At 45.2% G+C, this 25,118-nt stretch overlaps 1 protein-coding gene across 1 annotated transcript in view; it reads right to left on the bottom strand.

Moving 5' to 3' along the window:
- Positions 1-4,774: 4,774 nt before the first annotated feature.
- LOC144683424 (cyclin-dependent kinase 18-like) overlaps positions 4,775-25,118 on the bottom strand; it is a 108,878-nt gene continuing 88,534 nt past the window's right edge. Inside the window, exons 11-16 of the mRNA XM_078546417.1 lie at positions 23,589-23,686; positions 22,388-22,493; positions 20,490-20,532; positions 19,362-19,452; positions 13,937-14,014; positions 4,775-8,146 (exon numbers count right to left, since the gene is read on the bottom strand). Coding sequence (XP_078402543.1) covers positions 8,109-8,146; positions 13,937-14,014; positions 19,362-19,452; positions 20,490-20,532; positions 22,388-22,493; positions 23,589-23,686 — 454 coding nt within the window. The 3' untranslated portion in view covers positions 4,775-8,108. The remainder of the gene's footprint in view (positions 8,147-13,936; positions 14,015-19,361; positions 19,453-20,489; positions 20,533-22,387; positions 22,494-23,588; positions 23,687-25,118) is intronic.

The raw sequence follows: 25,118 nt of genomic DNA, 5'->3' as shown, positions 1-25,118 counted from the left end.
CAAAAAGGGCAGGATGCAAATACTGAGGAGAAAATCACATAAGGTAAAAAAGGCTTATCCAGCCTGGGGATAGCAGTGTTCTAAATGCAAGAAGCCAACTCATTTTGCACACAAGTGCTTGTCTAGAAAGAAGTAAAACAAGCCTATACAGATGGCCACTGGAGAGATATCAGCTGAAGAGTCTGCTGAATCACTATACCCCATACAACAGGTTGGTTCTGTCAAGTCTATAGTTGATAAATGGTTTGTGACTGTTAGAATGATGACCGCAGATGGAGAGCATCAAGTGAACAAGAAGTGTTAGATAGACACTGGTGCATCACGCAACATCATGACCTTCACAGACCTGTGCGAAGTGGCTCAATGTGGCAACTCAAAAATTAAGCCCTTAAAAGTAAGGTTGAGGCTATATGATGGCACGATACACATACCGACAGGCCAAATTAGTCTGAGAGCCCAAAGCAATGGCAAGGAAGAAAGATCTGGAGCTCCAGGTCATAGATGGGATGCAACAGCCACTCATTTCAGCCAGAGCAAGTCTAAAGCTTGGACTGGTAGCCCTAATCATGCCAAAAGAGATTCACAATGTGTTGCAGCACACTAAACCATTGACTGCTGAACAGATTCTAGAGGAGGACAAAGATGTGTACAGGGTTTGGACGGCTTCCTGGTGAATATCATCTCAAAGTAGATGAGACTGTGAAAGCAATCCAGCATCTGCCAAGAAGAGTTCCAGCTGCCCTCAGGTTCAACCTGAAAAAAGGTAGAAGAGCTGGAAAAGAAGGGAAGAATCAAGAAAGTGGCAACTGCTGCAGACTGGATTAGCAGCATGGTAGCAGTGAAACAACCGGGAAAGCTGAGAGTATGCTTAGACCCAAAGGATCTAAATAAAGCGTTGAAGTGAGCTCACCACCCCATGCCAACCATCAAAGGAATTTTGCCACAACTTGCCAAGGCAAAGATCTTTACTACCCTCGATGTGAAGGATGGTTACTGACAAGTGAAACTGGATGAAAGCAGCAGTTTTCTAACTACATTCTGGATGCCGTTCGGGAGATACGGATGATTGCGTATGCCGTTTGGTATTTCCACATCTCCAGAAGAATATCAATGCAAACAACATGAGATAGTCGCTGACCTTCCCGGAGTAGAAGCCATAGTGGATGATCTGCTAGTCTATGGATGTGCAGACACAATGGATGAAGCCAGAGCTGACTACAATCAGAATCTAGTGCAACTGCTAGAGAGAGCTCGCTAGATGAACCTGAAGCTGAACAAGAAAAAATTGCAATTGAAGATGCCTGAAGCCAGGTACATAGGTCATGTACTGACAGTAAAAGGTCTTCGCCCAGATCCTGACAAGGCGAGAGCTGTAGCAGCGATGCAGTTACCAACAGATGTGAAAGCAGTACAACGATTTGTTGGATTTGTGAACTAGCAAGCAAAATTTTTGCGTAATTTGTCATTGGAGTGTGAACCATTATGCCAGCTCACTGCCAAGGATGTGGCAAAGGTATTGGGGCACAGAACAAGAAGCAGCGTTCACTAAAATCAAACAACTAGTGACGACTGCACCAGTGCTGAAGTACTATGACATCAATGATGAGGTCACCTTGCAGTGTGACAGGTCCTGGAGCAACCATAATGCATCAAGTCACATTTGCATCCAGGGTGTTAACGCAAACTGAACATCGCTACACTCAGATCGAGAAAGAATGCCAGGTTATTGTCTTTGCTTGTGAGAATTTTCATTAATACCTGCTTGGGAGGGACAAAATGACAGTGGAGTCTGACCACAAGCCACTTCAAAGTATTTTCCTCAAACCGTTACTATCTGCCCCAAAGCATCTACAAAGAATGCTACAGAGATATCATCTGGACATGACATACAAGCAAGAGAAACAGGTATACATCACTGACATGTTGTCAAGAGCAGCATTCCCTATGAAGAAAGTTAAGGATGCTGAAATAGAACGTGAAATCTTTCAGATTCAACATGAGGCAGCAGCTCGACATGCTCTGGAAGTCATCAACCCAGCAGAGACAGTGAATCTGACAGACAAGCACCTTGCCCAAATCAAGCAAACTACCCAACAAGATGCAACACTCCAAGTGCTGCAAGGAGTAGTGATGAAAGGATGACCTGAAAGCATCAAGATCTATGGTTACAAGAGTATGTTGGGCATGCTGAGATGAATTGACAGCCCAAGATGGCATCTTGTACAAAGGAAATAGAGTGATTATCCTTAAGGAGATGAGATGAGAGGTTCTGAAGCGCATCCATTCAAGCCATCAAGGAATTGAGTCAAGTCAAAGGAAGGCAAGAGAAGTGCTCCACTGGCCAAACATGAACAATGGAATTAAGGACCACATCAGCCAATGTGGCTGTGCCAAGTGTGAGTACCAAGCTAAGCAAGCTAGAGAGCCACTGATGACATTTGACATCCCAGACAGACCATAGATGAAGCTGGGAGTAGACTTCTTCACTGGCTATCTTATCACCCTAGACTACTATTCTGACTACAGGGAGTTAGACCAGCTGATGTCAATGACTACCGGAGAGAATGTAGTATGCCTGAAAACATACTTCAGTAATTACAGCATTCCAGATGTTGTGATGAGCAACAACGGCCCTCAGTTCATGAGTGAATAATTCAGCCACTTCACAAAGTATTGAGAAATTCAAAATTACACATTATCTCCACACTATCCACAGTCGAATGGAAAGGCTGAGGCGGCAGTGAGAATTGCCAAGGAATCATCAAGAAATCGAGTAAATATAGCACAGATGTATACAAAACAATCCTCGAGTGGAGAAACGCCAACTGAAGGCATGGAAAGTAGTCCAGCCCAAAGACTAATGTCACGCCACACCCAAACCACTCTTCCAATATCAAAAAAGCTACTGAAGCTAGAAGTAGTAACGGACGTGAGTGAAAAGATCGAAGTGAAATGGCAGAAAGCCAAATTTCATTTTGACAAAACTGCCAAACCATTGCCAGAATGGGGCACTTGAGACCAGTCAGGGTGCAAACTTTCAATGTTCATAACAGGAGTCAGCCCATGTGGAAACTTGGGACATGTGTAGAGCACTTGTCACCTCAATCGTACACGGTGGACGTGAACAATCAAATATACCAATGCAACCCCAGGCCTATGTACACAGCTAGAGAAGCTCTTCCTTCACTGCAAGCGGCCAATCAGGAAGATTGGATATCACTAGCTGCACAGAGTGACCATCACTCCCAGAGGTCCACCAGTCCCCAACAATGGAAATGGAACAACAACAGCAACAGTTACCACAGCAACAAGTGCCAAAGGAATGACACTCCCTAGAGAAGGAACATCACCCAGATGAACAGCCAATGACAACACGCACACGTGCCATTGCACGATTTAACCATTATGTATGCAATGTGTGCAGAGAGGCTGATGAGAATAATGAACAGTTTGTTAATGCATGAGAACAGTGGTAGTATAGTAAGTAACTTGGGTAACTCACGGTTACACATGATAGCGAATGCAAATTTGTCTTTTGTTTGTTATGGAAAGGGGGATGTTTGGGAATGAAATGCAATCATGTACTAAAGGTTCTAACTGGCTTGCCTTAGTCATGTGACCTCTGCCATGAGGCATGGGCAGCCATGTTACATTGAGTTCTAATAAGGACCTTGTGCTAGAAGCTCTGTACTCTTTGAGCTCGTGCCAATTCCCATCTACCGAACCCCCAGACCAACCCCATCTACCCAATTCCCAGACTAACGCCATCTTCTCAACCTTAAAACCAACCTCATCTGCCCAACCTCTAGACCAACCCTACCTACCCAACCCCCAGACCAACCCCATTTCCCCAACCTCTTACCATAGCCTCAATCCCTTCACTCTCCATGAATATACTCAGTTGCTTCTTAAATCCCTTTATATTATCAACTTCAATGTCATCCCTGGTAATTAATTCTCCAACTCTTTTACCTTTAGATGAAAATCTTTCTCCTGAACTTTCCTTTAGTTTTACTCCGAAATGTCTAATAATTAGCTAGTGTCCATTGTATTTGAACTTTCTTCATACATTTGCCTATAAATTGCCTAAGGAGCATCAATTAGTCAGATGCTAAACCACATACAATGCCTGGGATATGGTGGCAAGAGGCACTGACACACACTTCCAACAGGAAGTGTGTCATCCGCCATATTGGAAAGGACAAAAAAGAATTGCTGTCACCTGAAACAGTCATTACCTGAATGATGAGCTGGGAAAAGCATTCCTGCGCCTCTTGGCCCCATCATTCACTGCTGCTTGCTGAACCCCAATCAACCTTCTCGCTCTCTGACCTCCGATTCCAGTCATCACTTACTGAACAATGATTGGTCCAATATTTCTTGACGCTTTGCCAGCTGTTGGCTAACTTGATGGAAATGTGGCTCGAGCCACAATTTCGAGGGGCTCTTGGGCCTCACCACTCAGGTGCAGATACTGGACCCTGTCACCCAAAAAGTGATTGTGCCTGATTTCCACATCGACATTTTGTAAACTTAATTTGTAACATGCTCTGGGGACACTGGTTCAAATCCCAACATGGCAGTTGGTGGAATTTAAATTCAATTACTAAAATTAAAAAAATCTGGAATAGATTGATTGAAAGCTAGTTTCAGTGATCCTCTTTCGAGTTATCAACAGTCACAGATTGCAACTCTGTCGAGTACAATCACAGTTCTTGGTTTTCCGGGAGTGGGACATGAACCCACAACCCTCTGATTCAAAGGCGAGGTTGAACCTCATCTGGTTCACTAATATCCTTTAGGGAAGGAAATCTGCCATCCTTACCTGGTCTGGCCTACATATAATTCCAGATCCACAGCAATGTGGTTAACTCTTAGCTACCCTCTGCAATGGCTATAAGCCACTCAGTTCAAGGGCAATTAGGGATGGGTGACAATTGCTGGCATTACCAGTGCCCACATCCCATGAAAGAGTAAAAAAGAAGCAGAATGAACTGTGACATCAAACTCTAATGGCAGAAGCACTCTAATGTTTAAAAAAAATTCAAAATAGTTCCTCTCAGAACCTGAGAAAATAGTCACCTTGAAACTTGTCAGCCTTGTGAAACTGTTCAAAAATGAATTATTGACAGGTACCAGATATTGGGGCAATGATTTGCATATTAAATAGAAATTGGAGCTTAGAGCTTTCCTATAAAGTGACATTTGTATTACAATAGTTGAATATAACATGTAGACGTTTAGCATAGCGACTACACAATACCTGCCAGAGTCACCAGGGGCACAATCAGAGTTTGGTGACGGGAGAGAGAGAAAAAAAAGGGCTTGCATTTCTATAGCGCCCTTCCCAGCCTCGGGACATCCCAAGGCTTTTTACAGCTCATGAAGTATTTTTTAAGTGTAGTCACTATTCTAATATGGGAAATTGTAGCAGCCAATTTTCCACACAAGATCTCACAAATAGCAATGTAATAATGAGCAAATCTGCTTTTCTTTTTGTGACGTTGGTTGAGGGATAAATATTGGCCCCAGGACACCAGGGAGAACTCCTCAGCTCTTCAGCCGGTGCAGACATGATGGGCCGAATGGCCTTCTACTGTACCGGTAAAATTCTGTGATTCTTTGAAAGGGAAGCCATGGGATTTTTTTACATTCATCTGAGAGGGCAGAGGTGGCCTCGGTTTGTCTAAACCAAAACTGAGGCCAAGGAAGGTTGGGTCATGTGAATACAGAGAAGCATTTATATTATTCAGACATAGCACTTCTCTCATGAATGTAGAGAATGGATCTATCTCTAGTTTACCAAAGCTATTTGCATGACATTGCCTTAATCATCGTTTCTTGACATTCCAATTCTCTTCCAATATTTTTCCAGGAACACGTTTGGAAAACAGGAAACAATAGGACACTTTAAATCAGAAGGATATGGGAGCTCACTCTACCGGGATACAGTATTAACCAGCTCGGACAACCTTAATCTAGAACACACATGGGCCTCAATTTTGCATCCGTTGGGCACACGTGATCAGTAGGCCCAGAAACGGACGTGGAATCCGCCCCCGGCTGACATCAGGGAAGAACATGATTTTATGCTGGCCAATTGACTGGTGGCCAGCGTAAAATGCGCACTGAGAAAGGCTCAGCGCTGCCGGGGGAGGGTGTGTGGGGGTGGTGGTGGGGGGGTGGGAAGAGAGTGGGTGCTGAGACAAGTGAGGGTGTGGGCGGACAGTTTACAATGAGCTCCCTGAAGGTTGGCAACTGCTGTGGAGCTACCTCAGGGAGCTGCAGTATTGTTCGAAGGATATTTGCACACAGAAAATGCCACAAGCCCTCTCTACAAATAACAGATAGCAATGCTCCTAGCTCCTCAACCTTCAAACATCTTCTGGGCATTTTATCCCACCCTGGATCAAGAATTGTGCAAAAGCGTGAAGGCCGCTTAGCCGATTAGCCTGTGCGCCAGACAAAAAGTGCAAAGGCCACTAAAAATCCCGGTCAGTTAGGGCTTTAATTGGCTTAATTGCAACTTTGATTGTCGGCGGGCGAACTTCCAACTCCTGCGCGCACCCTCTGACCGTGATACGGCGCAAAGTCGCTATGATGTTGGGACACCCGCCCAACGTTTTCTCGTGCGATTTCGCTCTAGGGCGGGTTGGCTGCGTGTCAGATCACAGCACGTAAAATTCTGGCCATAGGCTTTGAAAAATACACCTCCCGTGACAAACTTGTTGCCAGCAAAATCTTTTCAGTATTCTTAAATCTAACACCGGTACGTGACAGTGTAGATGAGTGATTGATGTTCAGTGAGGTACCCACAAATCCCTTCCAGATTTAACAATGTTTTTTGTTCTTTTTAATATTGATATTTCTGTGCTCAAATTCAGGCAAATCACAATTGAAAAATGTCACACAAATAGTTTGTCCGATTGAGAGAATCTTTCTCCTGAAACTACTTTCCTTGTTTCCGCTCCCCAGTTTTAGCCTTTCAAGGTGTTTCACCCCAAGCCAGCCCCCTTCAGTGTCCTGCATAAGGCCCAGGCCGCTTTCACATGTGCCTGTGCTACTCCATGTTCCACTAGCAGGAGTCACCCTTGTTGTAGGTTATACTGGCTTGTATTTCCACTTTCACCTCTTCATTGGGAGGACATGAGGGATCTCACCAGGAAATAAGCAAAGTCATCCCAAATCTAGCTGGTGGATAACCCTGCTATCCACTAATTAGAGGGAGGATAGAAGGGCAGAAGGGAAAAAGGAAGGAAGAAAGAACGAAAGAGACCCCATTCCCACTGTAACCCCATGTCCTTTGTTCCCACCATGACTCTGGGCCCCCTGGACCCGCTATGAATCTGTGTCCCTAGGTCTACCATGACCCTTGCGCTCTGGGCCGACGATAAGCTCCTAGGATACTATGAACCCATGCCCGCTAGGCCTGTTCTGAGCCTTTTCTCGCTGGGCCTGCTATGAATTCGTGTCCTGAACAGAAATGCTGAACAAAAATGCAAAAAATGCTTTTGACACCTGCAATTTTGAGGAAAACAAAATGTCAGCAGCATTATTTTGTCTCTGCAAATGTGGGGAAGGGGGAAAGGTTAGCTGTTGCATGTCAATGCTGGTTAGTCCTAAACTGATGGGAATACAGCTTCAATGCAAAAGCTAATCTGCTATGATAGGATGCAGTACTGGAGTCTAGTGCAGACATCTGACCATTGCTGGCATTGAAATAATTGACTCTGGCAATTAAGCCAGTTTGTGGCATTAGGACAGATCGGGACATTAGGGGTCGAATCCCAAATATCTTAACAGCGGATATTCAGCATTAAGGTCCCAAAGTGGGTCAATGGAGCTCAAATGCAGAACAGCCGGCATCTAATTGAATGGCAGACCAAGTTTGAGGGGCTGAATGGTGTCCTTCTGTTCCAAGCGATCTTGTCTGATGGTCTTTCATCACCTTTCGAAGATGGTAACCCCTTGCAGCCATTGTCTGGTTTTATTGGTGGAGCCTCACCTGTACCCATTACACGTTGCAACAGTGAGGCTCCACGACCACGGGACGGCCATGAGCTGCTGTTCTTTTGTAATGTGGGGAGTAGGTGGAAGCAAGGGCTCATCTAGAATAAAACGCTTTGTCTTCGATTCTTCCCCCGGGCTGGAAAATGGAAAACCAGCAGTCAGATCCTGCACATACGTAGAATAAACAGTGAAAGAAACATTTGGCCCAACCAGTCCCTGCCAACATTTCTGCTTCACTTGAGCCTCTCTGCTCATCTAACTTGATCAGCATCACCCTCTCTTTTTTCTCCCTTATGTAGCTTTCCTTTCAATGCATTCCTGCTATTCGCCTCGACTATACCCAGTGATGGTGAGTTATTCAGGGAACACCTGCACCCCGATGCCAGTTATTTATCTATTTACGTTATTTATGCATTCCTGGGAAACACGCCATTTCCATGGTGGGTGGGCTCTCATTCGCCGCCCACTATCGCCTCACCGCTTCATCACGCTGGGCACCATATTTAAACTCCAACCGCGCGCACACATTTCAGCGTTTCCAGCCCATGACTGCTGCTGCCTGGAAGATGTCCAGGAAAGGCAAAAAGACTGCAGCCCCCAGGTTTAGCGACACGACACTGGAACACCTGTTGGATGCCGTGGAGTCATCCCCGCTCTGGCCGTAGGATGGGCAGCGGCATGACCAACCAGGCTTGGGAGGAGGTGGCAGCAGTGGTCAGCGCCAACGCCCTTCAAAGGAGGACAGCCACCCAATGCCGCAAGAGGATGAATGATCTCCTCTGTTCCGCCAGGGTAAGTCACTCTTCTCATCACTCTCAACTCACACACTCACAAACCCACAGGGCCCTCGCTCACTGCCAGCTCAAGGGACATCACCATTCACTCTGTCACGCTCACCGTCATTGTCCTCATCCCGTCCATGGAACCACTCACCACCCACACAGGACAGGCATCCTGCTTATACTTTCTCCATCTCTATTCATGCAGGACAAGCTGGCACACAACAAAAGGTAGAGATCGCAGACCGGTGGAGGAATGCCTGAAATCAAGATCCTCACGGACTTTGAAAACAGAGCCATCCAGCTGGCCGGCGAGGATCTGGACCGGTCCTGTGCTGACGGTGAGGTCAGCAGTGCTCTAGGAACTGAGGGTCCAGCAGTGCAACATCCATCAGACAACCATGCTGTGAGTGATGTGTCCTGTTTCACAGGCCACTGCTATGCACTAATTATCTCTTCTTGCTTTCGTAGGCACATCTGGGAAACAGCCGACAGAGTCCATGACTCAGGGCCTCCAATCAAGTCCCGAAGAAACCTCTGAAGAGGAATCTGGAGGCACCCTCCTTGAAGTCCCATCACAGCGCCCACCCATACCCTCCACCAGCGCAGAGACACACACCTCAGTGGGACCTAGCTTTAGAGTAGCCCCGGGATCACAATCTGGTGAGCACATCGCACTGTCTGAACCACAGCAGGCAGCAGCAGGGACTTCCCAGCTGTCCGGCACTCGGACAACACTCCTCAAGTTTGAAATCCAGCAGGTGACCCAGGCGAGTGCTGCACATTGTTGCTGGGTAATCACCTCCGAGTTCCCCTCAAAGTGCAGCCCCGCCAAGCGCATGGCTTTACATGCCATTGTTAAACATGTCAGCGTGCTTTCCCGCTGATCTGGACAGGCGATTCAGCGGGATGGGGGACGATTCTGGCGGGCTGGCCTAATAATGATATGCAGATGTGTTACAATGAGGTCCCTGAGGTCTAATGGCCGGAGAAAAGGCCTGCCCAGCGGACAATCGCAAACTGGTTTCATGTCATTGTGAAACCGATCGCATAATATTGTCCGCGCATTCCACTGAACTGCACAATGCCGGCGGCATGGATAATCTCGGCCAAGCACTCTGACCCCACTTACTCAGGAAACACCAGCGCTTTGATCCCAGTTACTCAGAAAACGCCAGCACTCTGATCCCAGTTACTCAGGAAACACCAGCACTCTGATCCCAGTTACTCAGGAAACACCAGCACTCTGATCCCAGTTACTCAGGAAACACCAGCACTCTGATCCCAGTTACTCAGGGAACACCAGCACTCTGATCCCAGTTACTCAGGAAACACCAGCACTCTGATCCCAGTTACTCAGGAAACACCAGCACTCTGATCCCAGTTACTCAGGAAACACCAGCACTCTGATCCCAGTTACTCAGGAAACACCAGCGCTCTGATCCCAGTTACTCAGGGAATACCAGTGCTCTGATCCCAGTTACTCAGGGAATACCAGCACTCTGATCCCAGTTACTCAGGAAACACCAGCACTCTGATCCCAGTTACTCAGGAAACATCAGTGCTCTGATCCCAGTTACTCAGGGAATACCAGCACACTGATCCCAGTTACTGAGGGAATACCAGTGCTCTGATCCCAGTTACTCAGGGAATACCTGCACTCTGATCCCAGTTACTCAGGGAATACCAGCGCTCTGATCCCAGTTACTCAGGGAATACCAGCGCTCTGATCCCAGGTACTCGGGAAATACCAGCACTCTGATCCCAGTTACTCAGGAAATACCAGTGCTCTGACCCCACTTACTCAGGAAGCACCAGCACTCTGATCCCAGTTACTCAGGAAACACCAGCACTCTGATCCCAGTTACTCAGGGAATACCAGCACTCTGATCCCAGTTACTCAGGAAACACCAGCACTCTGATCCCAGTTACTCAGGGAATACCAGCACTCTGATCCCAGTTACTCAGGAAACACCAGCGCTCTGATCCCTGTTACTCAGGAAACAGCAGTGCTCTGATCCCAGTTACTCAGGAAACACCAGCGCTCTGAACCCAGTTGCTCAGGAAACACCAGCACTCTGATCCCAGTTACTCAGGAAATACCAGCACTCTGATCCCAGTTACTCAGGAAACACCAGCGCTCTGATCCCAGTTACTCAGGAAACACCAGCACTCTGATCCCAGTTACTCAGGAAACATCAGCACTCTGATCCCAGTTACTCAGGAAACATCAGCACTCTGATCCCAGTTACTCAAGGAACACCAGCACTCTGACCCCAGTTACTCAGGAAACACCAGCGCTTTGATCCCTGTTACTCAGAAAACACCAGCACTCTGATCCCAGTTACTCAGGAAACACCAGCACTCTGATCCCAGTTACTCAGGAAACACCAGCACTCTGATCCCAGTTACTCAGGAAACATCAGCGCTCTGATCCCAGTTACTCAGGAAACACCAGCTCTCTGATCCCAGTTACTCAGGAAACACCAGCACTCTGATCCCAGTTACTCAGGAAACACCAGCACTCTGATCCCAGTTACTCAGGGAATACCAGCGCTCTGATCCCAGTTACTCAGGGAATACCAGCGCTATGATCCCAGTTACTCAGGGAATACCAGCGCTCTGATCCCAGGTACTCGGGAAATACCAGCACTCTGATCCCAGTTACTCAGGAAATACCAGTGCTCTGACCCCACTTACTCAGGAAGCACCAGCACTCTGATCCCAGTTACTCAGGAAACACCAGCACTCTGATCCCAGTTACTCAGGGAATACCAGCACTCTGATCCCAGTTACTCAGGAAACACCAGCACTCTGATCCCAGTTACTCAGGGAATACCAGCACTCTGATCCCAGTTACTCAGGAAACACCAGCGCTCTGATCCCTGTTACTCAGGAAACACCAGCATTCTGGTCCCAGTTACTCAGGAAACACCAGCACTCTGATCCCAGTTACTCAGGAAACACCAGCACTCTGATCCCAGTTACTCAGGAAACACCAGCACTCTGATCCCAGTTACTCAGGAAACACCAGCACTCTGATCCCAGTTACTCAGGAAACACCAGCACTCTGATCCCAGTTACTCAGGAAACACCAGCACTCTGATCCCAGTTACTCAGGAAACACCAGCACTCTGATCCCAGTTACTCAGGAAACACCAGCACTCTGATCCCAGTTACTCAGGAAACACCAGCACTCTGATCCCAGTTACTCAGGAAACACCAGCACTCTGATCCCAGTTACTCAGGAAACACCAGCACTCTGATCCCAGTTACTCAGGGAATACCAGCGCTCTGATCCCAGTTACTCAGGGAATACCAGCGCTCTGATCCCAGGTACTCGGGAAATACCAGCACTCTGATCCCAGTTACTCAGGAAATACCAGTGCTCTGACCCCACTTACTCAGGAAGCACCAGCACTCTGATCCCAGTTACTCAGGAAACACCAGCACTCTGATCCCAGTTACTCAGGGAATACCAGCACTCTGATCCCAGTTACTCAGGAAACACCAGCACTCTGATCCCAGTTACTCTGGGAATACCAGCACACTGATCCCAGTTACTCAGGAAACACCAGCGCTCTGATCCCTGTTACTCAGGAAACAGCAGTGCTCTGATCCCAGTTACTCAGGAAACACCAGCGCTCTGATCCCAGTTACTCAGGAAACACCAGCACTCTGATCCCAGTTACTGAGGGAATACCAGTGCTCTGATCCCAGTTACTCAGGGAATACCAGCACTCTGATCCCATTTAGTCAGGGAATACCAGCGCTCTGATCCCAGGTACTCGGGAAATACCAGCACTCTGATCCCAGTTACTCAGGAAATACCAGTGCTCTGACCCCACTTACTCAGGAAGCACCAGCACTCTGATCCCAGTTACTCAGGAAACACCAGCACTCTGATCCCAGTTACTCAGGGAATACCAGCACACTGATCCCAGTTACTCAGGAAACACCAGCGCTCTGATCCCTGTTACTCAGGAAACAGCAGTGCTCTGATCCCAGTTACTCAGGAAACACCAGCGCTCTGATCCCAGTTGCTCAGGAAACACCAGCACTCTGATCCCAGTTACTCAGGAAATACCAGCACTCTGATCCCAGTTACTCAGGAAACACCAGCGCTCTGATCCCAGTTACTCAGGAAGCACCAGCACTCTGATCCCAGTTACTCAGGAAACACCAGCACTCTGATCCCAGTTACTCAGGGAATACCAGCACACTGATCCCAGTTACTCAGGAAACACCAGCGCTCTGATCCCTGTTACTCAGGAAACAGCAGTGCTCTGATCCCAGTTACTCAGGAAACACCAGCGCTCTGATCCCAGTTGCTCAGGAAACACCAGCACTCTGATCCCAGTTACTCAGGAAATACCAGCACTCTGATCCCAGTTACTCAGGAAACACCAGCGCTCTGATCCCAGTTACTCAGGAAACACCAGCACTCTGATCCCAGTTACTCAGGAAACATCAGCACTCTGATCCCAGTTACTCAGGAAACATCAGCACTCTGATCCCAGTTACTCAAGGAACACCAGCACTCTGATCCCAGTTACTCAGGAAAAATCAGCACTCTGATCCCAGTTACTCAAGGAACACCAGCACTCTGATCCCAGTTACTCAGGAAACACCAGCACTCTGATCCCAGTTACTCAGGAAACACCAGCACTCTGATCCCAGTTACTCAGGAAACACCAGCACTCTGATCCCAGTTACTCAGGAAACACCAGCACTCTGATCCCAGTTACTCAGGAAACATCAGCGCTCTGATCCCAGTTACTCAGGAAACACCAGCTCTCTGATCCCAGTTACTCAGGAAACACCAGCACTCTGATCCCAGTTACTCAGGAAACACCAGCACTCTGATCCCAGTTACTCAGGGAATACCAGCGCTCTGATCCCAGTTACTCAGGGAATACCAGCGCTCTGATCCCAGTTACTCAGGAAACACCAGCACTCTGGTCCCAATTATTCAGGAAACACCAGCGTTCTGATCCCAGTTACTGAGGGAATATCTCGAGGCTCTGCTATTCAACTCAACTGATACCTTGCTTTATTCAAACTGAATCACTGCACTTTCCTTTACTACTCATTGATGAATGTCTCGCTGACCATTGCACCGGGCTGATATCCCACACAAAACTTACCGGATTGGGGATATGACGACCCTCGGTAACCTGGGTCCTTCTGCAACTGGATTTCTTTCAAAGTGAAAATACTGATATCTACATAGGAGTGAAAAATGAAAGCAAACATGAGAATTTGATTCAGCGACCTGAGTTTGCTTTGTGCTATCACACTTAATTGCATAGCGTCCTGTGGCCAAAGCAGAGTCCCGAGAAAGGCCATGGTGCACCAGATTGTTCCCACATGTTCAGGAAGGTCGAATATGGAATGTTCTCCTGCCAGTTTGCAGGGCACTGCCCCTCACTGCTCAGAGACCTCAGTATTTGCTTAAGTAACACATGGGTTGATGATGTAGAATTAGATAACATTTACAGAACAGAAGGAGGATCCAACTGGCCACTGCCTTAATTTGCATCAAGTTCCATTTCTCTATCACCCCTGGGCTCGGTGACCTACATTGACTCCCAGTCAAGCAACATCTTGATTTTAAAATTTTTGACCTTGTTTTGAAATCCCTTCATGGCCTCGCTCGCCCCTATCTCTGTAATATCCTCCAACCCTACAACCCTCTGAAATATCTGCACTCATCTAATTCTGCCCTCCTGAACATCCCTGATTTTCATCGCTCCAGCATTGCTGGCCATGCCTTCAATTGCCTAGGCTCCAAGCTCTGGAATACCCTCTCCACTCTGCCTCTCTACCTCACTTTCCTCCTTTAAGGCACTCCTTAAAACCCACTTTTTAGGCAAGCATTTGGTCATCTGACCTAACATCTCTTTAGGTGACTCAGTGTTTCCTAGTGTTTTTCTCCTTGGGATGTTTCATTACCTTGATGGTGGTGCTATATAAATATGTTTTTCTTGTTGTTTATCCTCCACACTATCCTTCACCCATTCCATTTACTTCATCTAATCTTATCAGTAAATTCCTCAATTCCTTTCTCCCTCATGCACTTATCTAGCTTCCCCTTAAATGCGCCTACGCCAAGTTCTGGTGCCAAGTTCCACATTCTCACCACTCTCATTAGTGTCACCCTTAGGTCGTTGGGTAGCATGCTTCCCTCTGAGTCATAAGGTTGTGGGTTCAAGCCCCACTCCAGGAACATAGCACCCTATCTAGGTTGACACTCCAATGTAGTAACAAAGGGAGTGTTGAATTGCCAGAGATGCTGCCTATCAGGTGCGATGCTTAACCAAGGTGCCACCTGCTTGGCTGGATGTTAAATACCCCAAGGCACTATTTCAAGGAGCAGGGGAGTTGTGCCCTGGCCAATATTTATCCCTCAATCAACATCACAAAAGTAGATTATCTGGCCATTTAACACATTGCTATTTGTGAGACCTTGCTGTGTACATAGTGTCTGCCTCAATTCCTACATTGCAATGCTTCTAAAGTACTTCACTGGTTATAAAGCACATTGAGAGATCCGGTAATCATGAAAAGCGCTATATAAATGTAAAGCTTTCTTATCTTTTCCCCTCTGCCTTTTGGGTAGATGTAAATGGTCCCATGGCACTTTGTCAAAGAAGAGCAGGGGAGCTTTCCCCGTGTCCTGTTCAATAGTTATCCCTCAACGAACATACTAAAAATGAGATCACCTGTTTATTAACACATTGCTGTTTGTGGGATCTTGCTGTGTACAAATTGGCTGCTGTTTTTCCTACATTACAACAATGACTACACTTCAAAAGTACTTAATGATCCGTAAATTGCTTTGGGCCAGCCTGAGGCTGTGAAAGGCGCTATGTAAGTGCAGTCTTTCTTTTCAAGAGCTTACTCCCCCTAACCTCTCTCCTATTTTAGTGAGATCACCTTTAATGATCACTTGTCACTGACTCTCCTAGCAGAGGAAATAATCCTCCTCCACCATTAGAGTGGTGAATCTTTGGAATTCTCTACCCCAGGGGGCTGTGGAGGCTCAGTCATTGAGTGTATTCAAGACAGAAATCGATAGATTTCTAGATATTAAAGATATCAAGGAAAATGTGGATGGTAATGGGAAAATGGCATTGAGGAAGGAAATCAGCCATGATCTAGTTTAATTGCGGAGCAGGCTTAAGGGGCTGAATGGCCTACACCTGCTTCTATTTCCGATGCTCCTCAGAATGCTAAAAATCTCTATTAAATTTCCTCTTAGCCAGCTCTGCTCCAGTGAAAATGGTCCGTGTATTTCAAGTTTCTCTTCGTAATTAGAGTTTTATTCCCCTAGTAACCATATATGCCCACCGTTGCTTCAATGCCCTTTCACAACCTCAGGATGTCCCAAAGCAGCTTACAGACAATTACAGACAATGAAGTACTTTTGAAGTGTAATCATTGTGGTTTCAATATATAAATATATGGATTTTTAAAATATATATATAGCCATTTATAAAACATAACACATTAATGACGCTGATTGTAGATTTATCTGCCTGCAGCAGCCCTTTCAGGGAATAATGTAATTTGAAAATTTGCGATAGTGTAAAAGGGTGATAAGGAATCATCAGCCATTTCACACTGTCCAAACTATAACCCCAGTAAACCTGAACTATGAGCATGGGCAAGTTATCAAATGCAGAAAGCTTAAAGGCCTCATCTGATTCTTACTCAGCCTGACTGCATACTCCTGGGCAAGAAGTCAAACATAACACTTAGGCATCTTATAGTTCATCTAAAAGTATTTTAAACAGTTTGGCCAGCCACATTTGGTTTATTTATGTGGTTCTAAGAAAGAACAGAAACAATAGAGTAGAACAAGCTTCACGACGATTGAAATCGTGTTCAAAGGAGGAGATGGAACACTGAGTGAAAGCTGTGAATTGAGTGTTGATTTAACCAGAACGGTTTAGTAACATTATATTTGTAACTCTAGGCCCTCATTATAACATGTGTACAGGACGATCTGTCTGTTTGGTATTGTTAGTAAAAGGGATTTTGTATTCAATTGTTTTTAAAACTGCAAAATGAATCATAATCTGTAATTTTGCTTAAAACAGCGGAAGTGGATTTCCCGTGGGGGATGGGTGGGGGGAGGTGCATGTTCTGAGCCTGTCATGTGTAACCTCGGACAGAGGGAGTTTGGACTCAGCAGGGAAAAGGGTAAACAAGCACCAGGTACAATGGAAGAACAATCCCCCACCCTTCCCCGCATATGTTTACTGAAAAAAATGACAGGTGGACTAAAAGGGTACAATTACAAGGGCCAGTTGCATAGATGAAGCTTGTATCCCCTTGAGTAAAGAAGATTAATGGGCAATCTCATTGAGGTGTTTAAGATGAGCAAAGGTTTTAATTGGATCGATAGTGAGAAACCATCTCCTCTGGTGGGAAAATTTAGAACAAGGGGATATAACCTTAAAATTTGAGCTATCCCTTCAGGTTTAATGTCAGAAAGCACTTCTTCACACAAAGGGTCATGGAAATCTCGAACTCTCTCCCTCAAAGGTTGAGGTTGAGGGACAATTGAAAATTTCAAAACTGAGATTGATAGGTTTTTGTTAGGGGCGGGTAGTAAGGGTCACAGAATCAAGGCAGGTTAATGGAGTTGAGGTACAGATCAGCCATGAGCTAACTGAATGGAGGAACAGATTTGAGAGGCTGAATGGCCTCCTCCTGTTCCTCCAGCGAATATAATCCTATAGAAACATAGAAACTAAGAACAGGAGTAGGCCATTCGGCCCTTCGAGCCTGCTCCGCCATTCATTATGATCATGGCTGATCATCCAACTCAATAGCCTGCTCCCGCTTTCTCCCCATACCCTTTGATCCCTTTCGCCCCAAGAGCTATATCTAACTCCTTCTTGAAAACATACAATGTTTTGGTCTCAACTACTTTCTGTGGTAACGAATTCCACAGGCTCACCACTCTCTGGGTGAAGAAATTTCTCCTCATCTCAGTCCTAAATGGTCTACCCCATATCCTCAGACTGTGACCCCTGGTTCTGGACTCCTCCACCATCGGGAACATCCTTCCTGCACCTACTCTGTCTAGTCCTGTTAGAATTTGATAGGTTTCTATGAGATCCCCCCTCATTCTTCTGAACTCCTATGTTCCTAAAGTTAATAGATGCAAGAGGATGTCAGTTACCTTAGATTTATCTTCTGAGTTGAAAGGCTTTAAACTTTTGAAATCAATCAGGGGTCATTGGGAGGCGCTCAGATGAGCCCCAGAAAAACATTTTTTAGCTACTACAGTCTGTGTTGGCAGATCGAGACCATTAGGGGATCTTGGGCAGGGAATTCTATTGCTCAAAATGTCATTTTGTACCCATTCTCCACAGTAAAAGTGCCTGAACATGGATGGAGGGCGGTCAGCCACTTTGGCTTGGAGAGAGAAAGAAAGATTTGTACTTACGTAACGATTTCCATCACCTCAGGACATCCCAAAGCGCTTTACAGCCAATTCTGAAGTTTAATTGGAAGCCCATGGAATAAAAGGGACAGTGGGTGAGGTTGGCTGAGTGACAGGAAACGGGATAGTGGTGAACGGTTGTTTCTCGGACTAGAGGAAGGTATATTGATGTTCCCTAGGGGCCGGTTGTAGATTACTGCTTTTTTTGATTATATATTAATGACCTAGACTTGGGTGTACAGGGCACTTTCAAAATTTGCCTTTGTGGCAAAACTTGGAAGTATTGCAAACTGTGAGGAGGATAGTGATGGACCTCAAGAGGACATAGACTGGATGTTGGAAATGGGTGGACACAAGGCAGATTAAATTTAATGCAGAGAAGTTTGAAGTGATTCATGTTGGTAAGAAGAACAAAGAGAGACAATATAAAGCGTACGATTCTAAAAGGGTTGCAGGAACAGAGGAACCTGGGGGTATATATGCACAAATCGTTGAAGATGGCAGGGCAGATTGAGAAAGTGGTTAATAAAGCAAACGGCACCCTGGACATTATAAATAGAGGCATAGAGTGCAAAAAAAGGAAGTTATGATGAACCTTTATAGAACACTTGTTCGGCCTCAACTGGAGTATTGTGCATAATCCTGGGCTCCACACTTTGAGAAAGATGTGAAGGCATTAATGACCAGAATATCCGATTTTAGTGATGTTGGTTGAGTGGAGAACTTTTTTCAGCAGTGCAGTAGGATCTTTTGTGTTAACTTGAAATGGCAGACAGGGCCTCAGTTTAATGTCCCATCCAAAAGATGGCACCTCCGACAGTGCAGAAATCCTTAAATACTGCACTGCAAGCCTCAGTCGAGCTTTTATGCTCAAGTCACTTGAGTGGCGCTTGAGCTCACAGCCTTTTGCCTCAGAGGTATGAGAGAGCTGCCCCTAGGTCACAGCTGATGGTTTTGTGTAAACACGTCTTAGCGTTAGCCCTTGTGCTCAAGTAGGGTGGAATTTTCCCAAGTGACAACAGCAGAGCTCTGAAAGCACTAGGTAGCTTAACACCAAAACATGGGGGCCTGGCACAGAGAGGGAAAGGATCCCACATTGAGAAGGAACTCACTGTCTGGTAGAAAGTGCACTCTTTCTCCTAGGTTCTTGAAATAAAGGTGCTGGAGAGCATCCTCGGCTGAAATCCTCTTCTTGGCCTCGTACTGACACAGAGAAATCAATTGAAATGTCAGTCAGGTTCCACTAGCAAAGCCTGCATTTTAACTTGCCACAACTTAAGTCAAAACAGGATAGTTCAAAAGGAAAACACAAGCCTTCAATTAAGTAAGTCTGTATCTAATAAGGCCTCAAACATAAACACACTACTAAAATGTTTTGACTTCCCTGCAGCCTTGCAAGAAATTGAGTCATGATCACCAGGAGCGGAAACCTCAAAGTACAGCAGAATAATCCGATACTTTGCTGCACTTGCCAACAGTGCCAATAATGTGGTTCAGTGGCACAGCAGGAGGCAGCTTCTCCGCACACTTGGCATTTTCCAGCCATGATTTCTCGCTGTTTCTTTCCTTGCCTCTGAATGTTGAAGCTCCAAAGGAGATTCTGCAATTCTTCAGGGCTTGTGGCTTAACCTGCCTTTCTCTGTGCAGCTCAGCTAAAGCCTTTAGACCTCAGTGTGAACGGGGAAGATGTTACGTGGAGAGACGACAGAAACTGGGGTTGGTCTCCTTTAGAGCCACCTACAAGATGCACTGCAGCAACTCACCAAGGCTCTTTGACAGCACCTTCCAAATCTAAAACCTCTCCCGCCTAAAGAGGACGAGGGCAGCAGGCGCATGGGGAACACCACCACCTGCATGGGAAACTCCAAGCCACTCGCCATCCTGTCTTGGAAATATATCGCCGTTCCTTCACTGTCGCTGGGTCAAAATCCTGGAACTCCCTCCCTAACAGCACTGTGGGTGTTCCTATAACACACAGATTGCAGCAGTTCAAGAGGGCGGCTCACCACCTTCTCAAGGGGCAATTAGGGATGGGCAATAAATGCTGGCCTATCCAGCAATGCTCACATCATGTTAATGAATAAAAATAACAATTATCACTATGGTTAAAAATTGCATCATTACATTCTCCTCTACAGAGAGACATAGGAAATAAAGCAACTTGTAAAACACATTGCCATGACAATTCATCCTTTAAAGAGGAATCCATTTGTAATTAATTCAATTATTTAGCTTCTTACCAATAAAAGGTTGGCAAAAAGATCTAGTCCTTCAGCATCCAGCCTAGAAACAAAACACAAAAATTAAAACACTTACAGCGAGACGAGGAGCTTGAATTCTTGCCATAGATAATTATTTAAATAAACACAGTCTAGGAGTAAAAACAGAAAATTAGTTTTTCTAGCAATTTCTGTTTTTATTTCAGATTTCCAACATCCGCAATATTTTGCACAGGGCTCTGTTCTTTGCAGACAGAAAGAACATGTACACACATTGCGCCTGTTTCAGTGAAACAAAATAAGTGACAGCCATTCGCTGACTCATTCCTCAGGGCAATGCCTTGACCAATCAGAATCAAGCTGCCTGGTTTAAATTTCAAACAATGCTTGGCAGTTAACTGTCAGTCACCATCACTAGTGCATTCTCCACGGCAATGCCTCTAACAATTAGAGTCCACTTGCCGATTAATCAGCATTCTCTTCACATACTTTTTAAATTGTTGTTTTCCCCTTATTCTTGCAAAGGGTCCTGATGAGTGTAAGATGAAAAGCTTTGACATCTCTCTTTTTTCAACAATGTTATCATAGCCTGGGAGTAATTACTGCCAATATTGACAGATGGACACTTAAAATATGATCTGAAATTCCTTAGTCCAGGTTTTACTGCCAGTGTCAACCCATCTAAAATAAATCTGCCATTGCTGCATTAAAATAGCTTAGAAACGCAATCTATTTAATGAAGAACAGCACCCAGATGAGAAGCAAGTGAGGCATCAGTTTAATGTTTTGTTGAAAGTCAGCAATTCTGACAGCGCAGCACTTCCTCAGTTACTGCACTGGAGTGCCAGCTTAGACTTGTGTGCTCAAGACTCAGCAGTGGGTCTTGAACCCATAACCTCCTGACTCAGACACTACTCACTGAGCCACAGCTAACACCCCTATGGATATTGTAATACATTTAATACATGCTTCACTATCACGCACAGCTGCGTAAGCCAGGTTCTACCTCCCCCTGCCCCCACCTCCCCCGCTGCCAGTTCTAAACAGAATACTACAGGTGTAATTATTTCTTTCTCTGGTATAAACAGTTTGAAGTTAATAAAGTCAGCCGCTGCACACAGCACAGCTCTCATCGTGATCTGACCATTATGGCAGATCTTGTGCAGTGTGGCCTTGCTACATTCAATACTTGCTGCAACTGGGTTCTTGCTCCTGAAGCCAGTGAAATAACGAGAAGGACGTCCACAACTGTGAGACTCGGACTGGAGGGTCAGGGTTGGGACTAAAAATGATTCTGTCCATGGTTGAAGAGCCTACAGCCTAGGCTTGCATTGAAGGCCAATGCTGGTGAGCTACCTAAACTTAGTATGAGGCACAAGGGGAAATAGGACAGCACCAGATACTGTGGGAGGTCACCAGTAAATGGAGCTGGGGGAGGACATGAATAAAGAGGGGGAATTGGGAGACGGCAACAGTAAATAGGGGTCTTTCCTCTACAAAAGTGGCAATTAAGAAGTGGTCTAATAGAGGTGTTTAAAATTATGAAGGTGTTCTCTTGGGTAGGCATAAAGAAAATACTTCCACATGTAGAAGCCATAAATGTAAGATAGTCACTAATAAATCTAATACAAAATTCTTCCTTACCCAGAGAGTGATGAGAATGTAGAATTTGCTACCACATAGAGTGGGTGAGGCGTACAGCATTTGAAGGGAAGCTTGATAAATAGATGAGGGAGAAAGGAATAGAAGGATTTATTGTTTGGTAGAGATGAAGTAAAGGGAGTGGGAAGATGCACTTGCAGAACATAAATAATAGTTTAGACCTATTGGGTAGAATGGCCTTTTGCTGTGCTGTAAGTAAGTATGTAATAGATGATTTACAATTAGGGGAAAATAAGAAGGATGGTTTACCAGAGTACCTGGGAACATGGTGTATCATTGGTTGGGGTCGGTAATAAGGGAAATTATAAGCTTTGAATTCTTCATTGGATGTTATTCCCGACCATGTGTCTTCTGCTGGAGTACCTGAAACGACATTTGTAGGACTCATGTTTAAAATAAAGAAAAGTAACTGCACAACAAAGTGTTTATTGAATGAGGTGCTGAGCTGTGTTATCCATTCCGTATTTATCAATGGAGACTGGATTTTAAGACAAGGTTGATCCTAGCTATTGACTGCATCCCTCTCCCTGGCAAGTGTCTGCAATTAAAATAACCTATTCATAACCTTGGTGTCATATCTGACCCCAAGAGGAGCTTCCAAACACAATTCGTGCCATCAGTAAGACCTAGCTCCATCTTTCCACCTCTATAACATCACATGACTTTGCTCCTGTCTCAGTTAATCTGCTGTTGAAATCCCTCATTCATGCCTTCGTTACCTCTAGACTCCACTACTCCAATGCATTCCTGGCTGGTCTTCAATATTCTACCCTCCATAAATTTGAGGTCATCCAGAACTCAGCTGCCCATGTCTTAATTCGCAGCAAGCCCCCAGTTCCCCTATTAACCTTGTGCTCACTGACTTACATTGGCTCCCAATCTTGACTTTAAAATCCTCGTTTTCAAATCTCTCCATGGCCTTGTCCTCCCTAAACCTTGTAATCTTCTCTAGCCCACAACCCTCCGGGATATCTGCACTCCTCTAATCCTACCCTGTTGTGCATTCTCAATTATAATTGCTCCACTATTAGCGGCCATGCCTACGGCTGCCTAGGCCCAAAGCTTTGGCATTCCCTCCCTACACCTCTCCACCACTTTACCTCCATTTCTAAGATACTCCTTAAAACGTACATCTTTGGCTAAGCTTTTGGTCATCCGACCTAATATTTTCCTGTGTGGCTCGGTGTCATGCTTTGTTTTATAATATTCCTATGAAGCGCCTTGGGATGTTTCATTACATTAAAGGTGCTATATAAATATAAGTTATTGTTGGTTATATTTTGTAATGACATTTACAGCTTAATTGTTTTTCTTAATGACAGCCTTCAGCTTAACTAATCTCTTCATCGTGAATGTGTTAACGCTGATTGCTAAACTCTAGGCGTGCTTATCGTGTCAGCATCAGGGGCTTGGTATATTTTTGGTGTCTCAATCACAGTACGTCAATACTCCACTCACCTAAAAGCCTGAAAATTAAGTGTAATTCTTCCTTCACTGTGGACCCAGGGAACAAAGGCCTTCCAGCAGCCATTTCATATAGAATACAACCAACTCCCCTGGAAATATTGAGCATAGAACAATTGAGATTGAGATTATCACATATACAATGGTCTTAAATCTAGAACAGAGCTATGCATTGTAATAGCGACAGTCCAGAGTAGGTCTATAACTCCATGACTGTCTGTCTACTTCAGAGCTACTCATTGGGACAGTCTCAGTTTAGAGCAGATCTACATACTTTAACAATTTCAGTCTAGGACAGAACTATTAACAATAACAGAATCAGCGCAGGTCCATTCATTGCTACAGGCTTAGATTACAGTAGGCTAATATTGACTATTGCTGAAAAAAGGGGCATTTTTTGCAGAAGCTTTTCGTCTTGCACTCATCAGGACAATTAGCAAGAAAATACCAATGTCAGGTGAAACAACATGTTTATACTATATAAGAAGAGAGTGCTGATTGGTTGGCAAGTGGACTCTGATTAGTAGAGATGTTGCCATGGAGAATGCACCAGTTGATGGTGACTAACAATTAACTGCCAAGCGTTGTTTGAAATTTAAACCAGGCAGCTTGACTCTGATTGGTCAAGTCATTTCCCTGGGGAATGAACCACATATTTTGTTTAGCAGTAACAGGCACAATGAGTGTACATGCTCTTTCTGTCTGCAAAGAACAGGGCCCTGTGTATTAACATATGTAGCTTCCAGTACTCGCAAATGTGCCATACTGCGAACCCGACTGCCAATCTTAAATTGGTTGTCAGCGTAATTCTTAGCACACAGACAATTATTTAGCAAATGTTGTCCAATTGCGGAGTCACATCTAACGTTGGACACTGTGTTTTGAGTTTTGCAAGCACAGGCTGGTGGGTATGGTCCGTACTTTGCCTGTTGCGAACAGTGGAAGGGACATGCTGTTTGATATGGTTCGTCAGTCTTTGGGACGTACGGCTTACATATTGGACATATGGTTCATTCCCCAGGGCAATGTCTTGACCAATCAGAGTCAAGCTGCCTGGTTTAAATTTCAAACAATGCTTGGCAGTTAACTGTCAGTCACAATCAAATAGTGCATTCTCCATGGCAATGCCTCTATCAATCAGAGTCCACTTGCCAATCAATTTATAGTATAAATGTGTTGTTTCCCCTGACATTGGTATTTTCTTGCGACTTGTCCTGATGAGTGCACGGTGAAAAGCTTTGACAAAAAATGTCTCTTTTTTCAGCAACACTCAAGTTCTGTATTACCAAACGACTGTATAGGTTAATATTGCATGGATTTCAGGGATTTTTTTTTTTATTCATCCACGGGATGTGGGCTTCACTAGCTGGGCCAGCATTTATTGGCCATCCCTAGTTGCCCTTGAGAAGGTAGTGGTGAGCTGCCTTCTTGAACCACTGCAGTCCATGTGGTGTAGGTACACCCACAGTGCTGATTTACAACACACTAAGCAGTGCCATGCTGTTGATAATACCAAAAGCATTG

This window comes from Cetorhinus maximus, chromosome 8, assembly GCF_964194155.1.
Source record: "Cetorhinus maximus chromosome 8, sCetMax3.hap1.1, whole genome shotgun sequence".
NCBI classification, from domain to species: Eukaryota; Metazoa; Chordata; class Chondrichthyes; order Lamniformes; family Cetorhinidae; genus Cetorhinus; species Cetorhinus maximus.
Note: the sequence above shows the minus strand (reverse complement) of the source record. Positions and strands in the feature narration are given on the sequence as shown.